Here is a 13,208-nt window from a genome sequence, read left to right as displayed (position 1 = left end):
GGAAGGGTTATGATAGATTTGCCTGAGAGAAGAGTTGTGAGTCAATTACCAGTGTGGTGTGTCACCAACAATGATAAAAACTGACATGCAGGGAACAGCGGCTCATGCCTGTAATCCTAGTTCCTCAGGAAGCTGAGATCTGAACACTGCAGTTCAAAGTCATCCTGGATGGGAAAGTCCAAGAGACTCTTATCTAAAATGAACCACCAAAAAGCCACAAGTCATAGTCTTGAGCATAAAGTTTAGGGGCAGTGCCTATGCCCTGGGTTCAAGCCCCAGGATCCAAACACCACTATGACATAACTAACCTCACATCTAAGTATATAAGAATTAAATTATTAGGAAAAAGTACTTTAGATTAAAATAAGAACAGAACAGAACATCCATCTACTACAGGTAGAGAATCACAGGTCATCTGCAGTAGATGCAATGGCAATACACAACTTTATTGATCTCAAATATATTTTGTTTATAAAGAAAACTCTACCAAAAGACTGAAAATTGTGATACATATTTGCTGCTTATATTCCAGTAAAACTGGAAATTCATGATAAATAGCTGAAACAAAATATCGACTTGAAAAGAGAACACTTCTTTCTAAATCATTTTTGAAAACAAAATTAGGAAGGAAAGCTATCTGATAGCTCCTCACAGAAGGAAACATTTCTCTTTACAACAAAACATTGTATCTTCATCTTTGTTTCCCCTCTCATCACATCCAGCACTGATGCTGTTAGGTCATTCCTTTGGGCAGTGATTCCATTATGAAGTTGAGTTTAATATTCTACTCTTGCATCTCATAGAATTTACCATTTCATGAAATGCAGCTTTCATGCAAAAGGTGAACTCCATGTGATTTCTGACCGTGTAATCTGTCACTGTATGGCCATGGATATGAAGCTGTAAGTTTTGACCGTCTTAGGTTTCAACAGTCTGCAAGGATATCAGGAATGGCAGCGTGTATCTCAGTTGTATAAGGTTGAAGATCTTAGGCTGTTGAGACACTGAAATTGCACCTGGCAGGTAATTTACAGTGGAGGATTGAAGCAACATTCCCTTCCCAGATGGTGAGTGTGCATTATCCTCTATTGCTCTCTTGCTGGGCTCCTTTGCTACTGCTCTGTGGATTATTCTAGGAGCATAGTCCTCACTTTCCTTCCTGGTCATGTGTGTCTGCTTGGCCGGATGGACATTTTGTCCACTGGAACTCTGGTATTGTGAAGTAAACACAAAGGGGAAGTGCTCTTGCCATGGCTTTCTTCAACTGTGTAATGGAGAAAAGATAATATATCTTCTTCCTGTAACTGGCATAAGAGCTCAGGAGGGCAACTATTGAAGAATTATTTGAACTCAGTGAAATGATGGGTAAAGAGGATTTATATTCCCTTAGGAATCTGTGAGTGGCTCTGGCATTTGACTGATGTGCTTTCTGTGATCTATGCTGTTTTACATGTTTTCCTGTGTTTTCTTTCATCAGTGTGCTTACGGTTTTAGGGATGTTCTTGGGTTGGAAGAACTGTGATTTTGGTTTGACTGAGTTTAGCACTTCTTGCAGCTCAGCAGTGTCCCCCTGGGTCTGGTGTGGCCTCACTTCGATTTTCCCCCAGGGTCCTGCATGGTGACCCCAAGTCCCTCCCAGCAGGTTGAGGTGGATTCCCTGCCTGCACAGAAGCCAGCAGCTTCCCGCACAGATGATGGCTGTTGCAAAGGAGACGTTTCAACACTGACATTTCCAGGCTTGTGGAACAGTTCTCATGAGAACACCTGACTGAAAGCCTAGCCCCTAGAGGGACCTGCTCTTGCTCATTCTGCAGGAAAAAAAATGAGCTCAAAGCCTGAAAGGATTTCTTCTTAGAACAGAATATGCAGAAGTCTCTGCCATTAACGAAGGCAAAGAAAAGCACCCACCAAAACCTTGCTCTTGTAAAGAAATGGTTTGAACAGGCTATTCGTGTTTCCACATAGGTTTTTAATCTAAATGACCTGACATTTGAGTCTTTGTGCATTGTGCAATGCATTTCCCATAACTCATTGGAGAATATGATTTTCTCTGGTTGGAGTCCAGGCATCTGGGCTGAATAAAGGACAGCCTAGGATAGAGCCCCATGCCCAGCTCTCTTGGTGGGCTGGGGGCTCAGGAACGGCAAGATTCCCTCATATTCTGTCATCTTTGCCATGTTGCAGTGTGAAGAAGGCTTGGGTGAGCAGCTCAAGTGCACGCTGGGTACATGGCTGCCCCTTCCACCGCTGAGCTGTTCATTTGTCTCCCACTGGGAGCTGCCATTGTCACTGAGCTTTCTTGTTGAAGCCTGGCAACTGAATGGAGAGATTGCCTTAATTCCAGGGCTTCCCTGAGCCCACAGGGCTGTCCCACACCCACTGCCCTCTGGGCTTGAGGCAGCCTTCATTAATGTTCATTTGCAAGTAGCCATGTGCCCAATCCTCTGAGGACCACCGTGGGACCCCAATGAAGGAAGTGAGGTGGGCAGAGGTCAGGCCACACCACCCAGACAAAGGCTTGTGTGGCAGTTGGTGGGAGGGCAGCCCCAGCTCATCAGGCTGCCTGTCCCACCACCCAGACCCTGGGGAGTCCCTGGCCCCTGGGCCAATGTACTTACTTTCCTGAGCGCTTCCGCAGGGGAGGGCTCCTCTTGTTGTTCCTGCTCAGGACAAGTACCCGGCGGGGAGGCTCCAGCTCCCTGGATAGCTTGGAGCTAAGACAAGAAGTAGCTGGTTGGACAGCAGGCTCCACCCTGGGGGTTCCCTCCCAGGGGCCCTGGGGACTCAGGAGCTCATATACCCTTCCTTCAACAGGTCTGGTGGGAGGCTGACTCAGGCAACAGGCTCTCATGGACTGGTGCTGGGGATTCCCATGTTTGTTGCCCCCACTGCCTACCCCAGCTCACCTTTCCAATTGATTCAGGTGGTTCATATTATTAAACCAAGATACGAACTTCATGTCAGGAACTACCTCGAGCTCCTTACATGAGCCCTGTAGTTCCTTGACCAGGGCCATCACCTTGAATTCCTGGTTGAGAGAAAGGACACAGTGGTGATGGACCTGGACCAGGGCAAGGTAGGCCAGGCAGCTGACTTCAGGTCTTCACTTGGCTTCACTCTTGTCTCTCCCCAACACACTCGCCTTTCTCTACTGAGATCCAGTGCCCAACCCCAGGAAGCTGTCCTAGATCCCCAGCTCAAGGCCCCATCTCCTGACCTCTGGAGGACAAGTAATGTGACCATCCACATCAGAGGGAAGGAAGGACCTAAGGGACCCGCACAGCTGGCTGCCTGCAGAGGAAGGTGTCATTTTCTCACCTCTCGTCGTCTTTTTATGTTCAGCCAAGAGCCCTGCAGAGCAAAGAATATGTGCTAAGAAAATGCTGTTTCCACTTGGCGCCCTACCAAGTCCTTCCAGCAGAGGGCAGGCTGGGTGCACAGCTGGACTAGGATTGCTCTCAGTCTAGGGCAGGGATGCCAGGGGCCTGAGGACAGGTTGCTCACTGCTCAATTCTCTGTGGACATGGCAGAGACTGAGGCTTCAGGGACAAGGCCATGCTATTCCCACATGCTATGTCAGCTTGAGCACCTGCTGTCACACTGCCACCCTCACTGACCTCCCTCTGAGACATGGCCAAATGTCATCAGCAGCACTGAGGTCTGAGGGCATAGGGCATCATAAGTAGGATTGCTGTGGTGCTTGGCACTCTGGGGCTGGGGAAGACGTGGGCTCTTGCTGGAGGCCAAGGGGCAGGGAGAGGCTCTTTGTCCCCAATCTGCTTTCCCAGGGCTGGGGCCCTGTTCACTCACATCCTTGGAATCTTGGTCTTTGTGCAGTGAGGCCAGGTGACTGAGGATGGTGCCCAGGTAAGGGACTGTGCCCTCGGGATACTCCTGTGGCATTGGGTGCAGAAAAATCAGAAGGGTCCTGTTAAGCTCCTCGCAAGAACCCGACTTACCCCAGTCCCATGGAGCCATCTATCTAGCAGAACTTGGGGCAAGACAGGCTCATTCCTCAATGATCCACCCTCTACCCCATACCAAAGACACAGCCCTGCATGGGGAAATCCATCTGGCCTGGTCCCCTCCAGGGCTGACACTTGACACCCATGCAAGGTCTGTGGCCCTGCCCTTCACCTGCTCCTGTGCTCTTGCATTCCTTACTGTGGTGGCTGCAATGCATTCCTGCAACATGCCATCTGAGCAGAGGCAGGGTGTAATGGGGCAATAAGGGAGTGGGCCAACTGGTCGGTTGTGTTGGGGGAAGCCCCTCAACTCCTCCTTCTAGGAAGCCCCTGGTCTCAGGCTCGCACACTACTCACCAGTTGCTGAGGCTTCCTGAGGCCTCTCTTGAGTTTCTTCCAGAGGGTCCTGTGTTTGGGCTCTTGCCTCTGGCAGCATTGGGCATGGGAGTAAAAAGCTTTCATTCTCTAACCATTCAATCTTCCAGAGTCCCTTCTTTCCATGGGGTGTGACAGCTTTGGCTTGGGCCTTTAGATCTCAGGCTCCTTGTGACCATCAGCACTGTAGCCCTGGGCAGGCTAGAGAGCCTGGCAGGGCCTGTCTCCAGGGTGGATGTGGACATTTGCGTGCCCTAAAAGATGTTTCTGTGGCTGCCTGGTCTGGAGGAACCCGCTGACCCACGTGACTGGCAAGGCTTCCCTCCTGGGATGGGAAGGCCACCCAGAAACCAAGCCAGGGCCTGGCTTGGCGGTGCCAGGCAGGCAGGTTGTAGAGAGGCAGCCTCATCACAGGCCACACTCAGGAGGAAGCTGGACAGGAAAGTGGACATCCCCAATCCTATCACTTCCTCCAACCTCCTCAGGCACCCAGCTTGCCTCCTCTTCCACTGACTCCATTGGGTCCCCAGGGGCCTCCTGTTCCCATACAATCTATCCTAGCCCCAAGCCCATGATGGATGCTTCTAGACAAGCTATGTTGGATACTCTCCTAGAATTCCATCAGAAAGCAAATCCTCGCCCGCCCTCCCTGGACCAAAAGTTATTCTGGGGCTCATACCACCTTGTACACCTGCTCGTGGCAATACATCTTCTTCAGCTCCTGGAACGTCTTCCGACTCTCCCTGGAGGAGGGACAGAGACAAGGTGACAGATGGGAGAGGGCGAGAGAGGGGAGGAGTGTGAATGCATTGCCCATTTTGGGGCAGGACTTCATCCTAATGGGAACAGAGCTGTGCAAGGAGATCCACTGTGATCCTAAGGTCACATGGTTTGGAGCCAAGTCTTGAGGGGAAACCTCCAGTTTCACCCAATTTCCAGTGTGGTTTTGTTTGGAAGAGCACTGCACAGACGGGTGTGGGCATGTTGTGTCCGAAGGAAAAAGTATGGCACAAAAGGAATCCCAACCACACAGGCAAATCCTAAGCAAGGTCATAGGTGTCTGAGTTGGGCAGAGCCGCAGTCCCTGCCATGGGGAATTGCCACTGGGCTCCCAGATGAGGGACGCTAGGCTGAGGAAGCAAGGGTTGCCCAGGAGAAAGGTGCACCCACCTGCCAATCAATCTCCACGTCTTCTTCAGGCCTTGGAGCTGGCTGCTCTGCAGAGCACACATGATGGGAACGAGGGTGCAGCTGTTCCTCAGAAGGTGGCACTCCTAGGAGTGAAGAATGGGTGAGGAGAGCTGTGGAGGAAACTCCTGGGCTCCTGCTTGGCCTGGGGCTGGGCCTTTGTTACTAGGCTGAACTGGGACAGCTTGGGGGAGGGGAATGACAGTGGAAGCAGGGCAGGAATGCACACAGCCCAAGTGAGGGCAGAGTAGGAGGAGGGCTGTAGGTTAGGCAGAGGCTGTGAGGGAGCAGGCAGCCCCCTGGTGGGAGTGGGAAAGGGAAGAAGAGCCCCCGGGCCCCTCCTGCTCTTACCAGAGCCACCTCTATCCAGTGCTGCACCACTTGGGCTCTCTCTGCTGCCTCCATGCTGTGGTCCCCGAGGCACGTGGTGATCACACAACTGGAGACCTGCTCACAGTGCTCCAGTATGGGAAGCAGAGTGGGTGCCAGGCGCTCCAGACACTCCTTTTGTTCAGGATGGACATACACAAAGGTCAAAAGGTGGTAAGGGAGGAGTTTTTTGAACAGTTTCTGAAAAGATGAAATGAATGGTCAGCATGACTCTGCCCTGAGGCAGGTGTGGCAGTAGAGGTGCAAAGGAAAGCCCACACGCCCAGCCCTGCCAAGCTACTTACGATGGCCATGATGGAGAACTGATCTGCCTTCTCTTCGGGCAGCCAATCTAGCACTCGACCTGTCTCCTCATCACTGTCTAATTCCATCATGTCTAATTCCATCCGGGATGGCCCCCTGGAGGAAATCTGCACATCCTCCATCTCCACACACTCCCAGGGAGCTGGGTCTGTTTCCGCAGGCCTTTCTGCCGCACTAGCTGGTGGGCGAGCAGGCTCTTCCTCAGCAGCACAGGGCAGAACACCATCGGCGTCTTCAGCCACTGGCGGCTCAAAATAAGTAACTGGATGAATGTCCCCTCCTAAGCCTGTGTCAGCTTCCAGCTGCACAGATGGGACGGGTGCTACATCCCGGCTGGGCGGCAGAGGCTCCTGTACGGGTGGCTCTGGCTGCTCAGCACCAGACTCAAGGCAGTCAGCCTCTCCAGCAAGGGGGCAAGACTGCACTTGCTTCCCAGATGGACCGAGAGACTCCCCTTGCTCCCCAGATGGACCGAGAGACTCCACTTGCTCCCCAGATGGACCGAGAGACTCCACTTGCTCCCCAGATGGACCGAGAGACTCCACTTGCTCCCCAGATGGACCGAGAGACTCCACTTGCTCCCCAGATGGACCGAGAGACTCCACTTGCTCCCCAGATGGACCGAGAGACTCCACTTGCTCCCCAGATGGACCGAGAGACTCCACTTGCTCCCCAGATGGACCCAGAGACTCCACTTGCTCCCCAGATGGACCGAGAGACTCCACTTGCTCCCCAGATGAACCGAGAGACTCCACTTGCTCCCCAGATGGACCCAGAGACTCCACTTGCTCCCCAGATGGACCGAGAACAGACTCCAGGCTTTCATCTCCTGGAGCCTCTAGCTCTGGCCCTGAGCTGCTCACTACAATAGGTTTGGAGGGCTCTGGTTGAACTGCAGATGCGTCTCCTTCTTGGGCGGGTTGCAGAATTGGGTCACACTGGCCTTCAGGCAGCTGGGCTTCTGGAGTGGGCACTGGCATACCCTCATCACTGGCATGTATTGGTGCATCAATGGCTGGCTCTAGAGCCATTGCTACCACTGGGCTAAGTGCCCCTGGCACTGAGGGATCAGCCATTCTTCCTTCATTTGATAGAATAAGACTTGAGTATTGCAGGTCAAGATCCAGACTTGGTGCTGGAGATGGTGCAAGGCTGTGGGCCATTGGCTGACCTGCAGGTGGATTGATCTCTTCGGTCACAGTTGATCGAGGTGAGTCAGAACATCCGTCTGCATGGGGTTCTTGTTGGCGCTCCACTGCAGCTCCTGGAGCTGAGGGGGCCTCTGAGGCTACAGCTAGCTCCAGCTCTGACTGACATGGTAGTACTGCTTCTACGCAGGGTGTTGGAGCCAGTGGTTGGACAGTGATTTTCTCATAAAGCCTGGCAGTTGGTGGAACAGCTGCAAGAAAAGATCCCCTACAGCACTGCCTTCCCCTCAGTCATTCCTACGGCCACGAGACCCCTGCCTGCTGAGAAGCCCTAGTCCCTGGACTCCACCCCAGGAAGCCCTGCCAGGACAGGTTTCATGCCACGGCATCCAGGTTCCCTGGCTGTCCTGTTGATGGCCCCATGGTAGCATGGGAGCTGCCTTCAGGTGGACAAAGCTTGGAATCCCACACCTGTTCTCTCCTTTGCCAGCCCATGCTACTCACCCTCCAGCTCTGGCTTCTTGAGAAGCATGTGCTCCAGCTGGCTGAGCAGAAAGCGGGCCTGCTGCTCCTCAACAGAGCCAGGCATATTGAGGTGCAGATATGTTACCAGGTGTTGCAGGCAGGACGTGTCCGGTGCTCCAGTGAAGTCTTCTGGGTACTCCCTCATCCAGGAGCCCAGTATGAAGGAGAAGGCTCTAGGTGCAGAGGGAGAAGCAGCAGAGTCAGAGGCTGGGCCTACCCTCCTTTCAGACCCCCTCAAACACAGGTGTATGAATTGGGCTCCTGGGCCTGCTCATGCCCATAGCCCATAACGAGCCTGGTCACCTGGCTGCACTACACACATTGTCTACACAAGGGATGCGACTAGACCTACATCACAGATGAAACCACCCCACCCACACCCACCGCCTGGTGTCCCTGGGCATGCTCCCCAAACTGTCATCTCTGGGGTGCTTTGTCCTGTTGCTTGTTATCTCCAGAACCCAGAATCTCCTCACTTGGGCAGCCTCTAGTGGCCTCTAGTGGCCTCCTGTTCACATAGAGCCAGGTGTCAACAGTCTTGTCCTGACTCTCAACCCAAACAGCACATCCTGGCCCTTGAGCACTCACTGAGGCCCCTGGAATCTCAGGGCATTGTCCATGATGGCGCAGTGTGGCCCTCCCCGTTCTGTGTGGTCCTGAGGATTCCCAGGGCAGGCAAATGGGACTGGGTTGGTCACATGCCAGAGGCTTCTCCCACCCTCCATAGGCACAGAACAAGCACACACAATCCCTGCAGGGACACATTTCTACCTGGACTTGAGCCTTCCCCTCAGGAATCTCAATTTCCCTTTGCCCAGGCCTCCCAAAGCCAGCTCTTTGCAACCACCCCGAAGACACATGCCCTCCCTCCTCCCCCAGGCACACTCACCGCTGCAGGTGCTCCTGCGCGCCTGCCTTCTCCTCCTCATAGTCCTCAAAATGACTGTATCTAGGGGACACCATGAGAATGTCAAACATACTGTGTCTGCACATGATGTCTACAGTCCCAGTGGTCTCTCTGAGCACAGGATGGAGCTCAGGATGACAAGGATTTCCCTGTTCTTTCACTGAGTGGTGTCAAGCGTCTGGAAATGCATCCCCACACAAGATGATGAGCCCATTAGCTTCCTCCCCCACACACACCTCAATGGGCATGGGGTTTCTCAGTGTTTCCCCTGGGCTTCCTAGTGAGGTTCAGGTAGGTCAAGATGCCCAGATGGAACATCCACCACCACTGTCAATTTGGAAAATGCTTTTCTTGAGGTCTTATTCATAGGAGGCCTCGATGTAGAGAGGGGGTCTTCATGAGAGAGGGGCTTCTCCCAGCTGCGCCCACATCCCTGCGCTCCCTAGTGTGTAAGGTCATGATGTGGACAGGCCTGTTCAGGACCCATCCCACCACTCCAGCCTCAGGCAGTGAGGATGTTGCTCCTAGCATGCCAGTAGTCAAGATCCAAGCAGATCCTCACTGGTGCAGCACATGCCAAGGCCTAGCCAATGGACCCATCCCTAGGATCAGAGGTGGCACTTACCTGTTGAACAGAAGGTTCAACACGTGATGGGCAGTCGTGAAAGTGCGGTATGTCCCCAGAAATACTGGGATAAACACAGCATCTCCGAATAGCAGGGCAGGCACTAAGTGGTCTACTAGCTTCTCCACTTTACCTCCCTGCAGGTATCCTGCTTTGCAGGGATCAGGAAGGGTGGGGGCTAAAACCCACTCTAATTCCTGTGAAGAAATGAGACACAGTTAAACATAGAAACAGCAGCACACTGGGAAAAGGCTCAGGGCCATACCATGAAAATAACCTGGGGACACACACACACAGACACACACACACACACACACACACACACACACACACACACACACACTTTCACCCCACTCAAGAATGTAAACACATAGCGTCTGAGGCTGCCAGAAGGTAGTAGGTTAGGGGACTCGCCCTCCCTCCACACCCTCCTTCTTCCTTGATTCACCCGTGGGATACATGGTGTATTTCTTCTCAGGCGACTGGGACAAGGGATGACCCAGCGTCTTCGAACAATATCGAACTCGCTCTGTGGCGCTGTTCTGTGGAATAGCGGGCAACAGCAGGAGAACATCCTGCTGTCCCTCCGCTGTCCATACAGCTCAGCTGGTTCAGCTGGTAACCAGCACCAACTCCTGCTGGCCCTTTGTGACGTCATTTCTGGAGATAACATCATCAATGAAGGGAAGTCCCCTCTTCTGAACTCAGCCTCAGACCACACCTCTGCAAATGTCCCCTGGGTGCTAGCTGGGCCCCATGGCAGGGCAGGAGCCAAACGAGACACACTCCACATACACAACCAACTGTCCTCTGTCTAGTTAATGTCATGGTTATGAGGACACACTTAATGAGTTCCCACCAGATCCCTCCTACCAGTTTAAATGTCTCCTCATGTACAAGTGCCTGTGCTTGCCTGCCTCCGCCAGTCACCCATTCATTCCTAGTGCTTCCACCCAGCACCTGCTTGAGCATATCCTACGCTGAATAAGACCCAGTATCTATCCAATGCTTGGGAACCCTACAGCTCGTGTCAGTCATTTTCACTGCACTCTACATTGTAGAGATTCAGTCCCTGCACATGGTGTCTAGACAGAGAATAAACTGCAAACCACTTGTCCTTGCCTAGGCCTCTCTTTCCTGTAGTAGGAGCCTCCAGGAGGAGGATACCAAGTTCAAGGAGGATACCTAGGCAAGAGATTCTATCTCAAATCCATGCAAGCCAACAATGAACGACAAAGCAAAAGGAAAGGCAACATCTGAGCTCTATGTGGGGGTGAGAATTTCACAAGTGCACACACAGATGAGGTCTTCTCTATTTGGAAGCCTACCCAGGAGAGACTCCTTTGTTCAACACACCTATTGAGAGAGGTACACACATGACCTCACATGGACACATAGACACAGATTCATCCACACAGACACAGTGGCACACGTCTGTGTTCATTCATATGGGTCCTCACATGCGCATATTGGAGCTCTGCCTGCCACAAGGTCTGTGTGCGAATGAGAGGGTGGGTGAGAGATGGGAAGCTGAAAAGAATGGGGAGTTTGTTCAGTGTCCTGTAGCCTCAGCTCTCTACTCTTCTGGAGAGTCAGAGAGCGTGGCGGCCTGGGATCCAAGAGAATTTGAGGCCAATCTCTGGGCTCATTTGGTGGGCTGATGGAGTGACCAGTGTGGGCATGGAGAGCCCGTGATTTCTGCACCATGTTCACTGAGGTAGAGGTGGAAAGGGCACAAAGGGATCGGGCTACCAGAGTGGATTGGGCGCCACTCAGCTCCTAGGGCTGAGAATTTTCGGCTGCCACTGGGCATGGGAAGAGGAGTTAGAGAGCAGCCTGGACGTGGAGTTTGTTGATGTGGAGAAATGTGGAGATGGGAGTCCTTTACTTTTCAAGCAACAGGGGAAGTGGACAGGCGACTCCACCACGGGGATCCCGGCAGGGGAGGGAGAACCTTGGCATCCTTTGCCTCTAGATTCCTAGGTGTGCCCTACTCTGTCTGCTCCTTCCCTAGGTCCACCATCTCCCTTGCTCAAGATGTCACAGTCAGGGCTGAGAAGGTGGCTCAGTGGTACAGTGCTTGCCTTGCATGCCTGAGTCCCTGGGTTCGAATCCTCAGGACCACATAAGCAGAAAAAGCCAGAAGTGGCGCTATGGCTCAATTTGTAGAGCACTAGCCTTTAGTTGAAGAGCTGAGGTACAGCACAGAGGCCAAGTTCAGGCCCCATGACTGAAAACAAAAATGTCACAGTCAGTGCCCAAGACTCTGATGATGGCAACTTATGCTCACTGGCATGGTTCGTGCATGCAGGGCCAAGGAGGTCTATGCATTCAGCCTGACTGGGAGCCATGGTGGGGGCTTTTTCATGGGAAACAGAGGCCGGGGTTTCCTGCTCTAAAGCCACCCAACAGGAGCCCTTGAGGCAACCCTCCAATGTGGTTTCCACCTCCATCACCAGGACCATGTTACTGGTCCTGCCGACCATGGCGCTGATCCTGCCATCTATCCTGATGACACAGTCCCTGACTCCTCCTGCCTGCTCTGAGGAAGTGACCACTGTGTGAGGGCTGCAGGGAGAATCCAGGCCGAGGACATTGATTTGATATATCTGTGCTTATTATTTTATACCATTATAGACTTAACCATTTTTAATTTCCAAAGGCTAATATACCAGTGACAATTGTCCACCTCTTAGGATGGTGGGGAAAAACTAATGGAACCAGAAGTATGGCACAATCAATTCAGCTCCACCATGGTATGGACTTTCTTTGTACACAACTCCAAATCTCACTCCCACGATTGGTAGCGGCATACTCATCCTCTTTCTCCAACATGTTTAATGGTAAGAATGGAAGCAAACAGCCGAGAACATCCAACTGTGATGTGGTGCTGGTGGTACCCACCGCTTCTTCTCCTACTGCTCCAAGCAGCAGCACCTCTGCACCACCTCTGCCAGCACCAGGCAGTGCAGGATGAGCTTCCTTTCTGCAGCCAGTTCCTTCTAAAGACCTGGCCCCAGAGCTTCTGCACAGATTTGACTCTTTCTGGAACCTGTTCTTGCTGACACCTCCATTTGGTACATTCTCCAGGGATCCAGATTTGAAATGGAACCTTCAACGTCTGTTGCTTTGAAGACAGGCCCTTTCTCCTCAAGCCAGGTTAGCAGATTGTAAAAAGACAGGAGAAGCCTCACTTTAGACAGCGCATGGTGGGGAGCAGGTGGGAGGCTTGCCCACCTTCTGCAGACATGGCCTCACTGTGCACTCAGCTTCCTTGCAGCTGTGGCTCAATGTGGCAGCTCAGTGACAGCCAGATGTCCCTCACGCCACAGGCCATCGGCATTCTTAGTGCTCTTCTCATCACATTCTCATGACTCTCTCAACCTAAACATGCCAGAAAATACCAACAATTGGGCCCAAAGCAGACAGGGTCCTCTGGTTCCCTTCTGTTTCCCACTGAAGCTCCCATCAGAGCTCCTGAAAACCTACAAAGTATGTAAAACGCCACTTCTCCAAATTGTGACCCCTTTCTCTGGGTTGTTTCTCTTCCGATAGCAGGGAAGAGCTACGATGTCTGCCTGTGCAACAGTGAGGACATTTTCCTGGGTAAATTCTGTCCCAAAGGAAGGGTCTGGTTCATTCATAACCTGAGTATGTATGGCAACTGATGCTACCCAGTCCACTGGAGCCAGGCCTGGGCTCACTGAGGGGGTTCCTCTTTGACATCACTCATGAATATTTACAAATGCAACTACTCACCAACCAGGGCACTGGCAATTCAT

General features: G+C 52.4%; 1 protein-coding gene across 1 annotated transcript; it reads right to left on the bottom strand.

The window, feature by feature from the left end:
- Window positions 1-425: 425 nt before the first annotated feature.
- On the bottom strand, window positions 426-12,539 carry LOC138818253 (ral guanine nucleotide dissociation stimulator-like 3). The gene is made up of 14 exons (XM_070009263.1): window positions 12,331-12,539; window positions 9,427-9,623; window positions 8,784-8,843; window positions 7,874-8,067; window positions 6,203-7,620; window positions 5,880-6,098; window positions 5,511-5,614; window positions 5,023-5,083; window positions 4,323-4,391; window positions 3,811-3,894; window positions 3,319-3,351; window positions 2,907-3,028; window positions 2,619-2,714; window positions 426-2,316 (listed from the first exon to the last, which is right to left on the bottom strand). The coding sequence occupies exons 4-14, from the start codon at window positions 8,037-8,039 to the stop codon at window positions 2,091-2,093; spliced, it is 2,598 nt and encodes an 865-aa protein (XP_069865364.1). The 5' UTR covers window positions 8,040-8,067; window positions 8,784-8,843; window positions 9,427-9,623; window positions 12,331-12,539; the 3' UTR covers window positions 426-2,090.
- Window positions 12,540-13,208: the final 669 nt, after the last annotated feature.

This window comes from Dipodomys merriami, unplaced genomic scaffold, assembly GCF_024711535.1.
Source record: "Dipodomys merriami isolate MVZ:Mamm:240054 unplaced genomic scaffold, mDipMer1.0.p SCAF_722, whole genome shotgun sequence".
Classification (NCBI taxonomy): Eukaryota; Metazoa; Chordata; class Mammalia; order Rodentia; family Heteromyidae; genus Dipodomys; species Dipodomys merriami.
This window is presented reverse-complemented; position numbering and strand designations above follow the sequence as displayed.

Coding starts and splice junctions, on each gene's coding strand:
- LOC138818253 (XM_070009263.1), bottom strand. CDS start 8,039: ATGAGGGAGTACCCAGAAGACTTCACTGGAGCACCGGACACGTCCTGC. Junction 5,615..5,879: donor ACTGGATAGAGGTGGCTCTG/GTAAGAGCAGGA, acceptor CTTCACTCCTAG/GAGTGCCACCTTCTGAGGAA. Junction 2,715..2,906: donor CACCTGAATCAATTGGAAAG/GTGAGCTGGGGT, acceptor TTCTTGTCTTAG/CTCCAAGCTATCCAGGGAGC.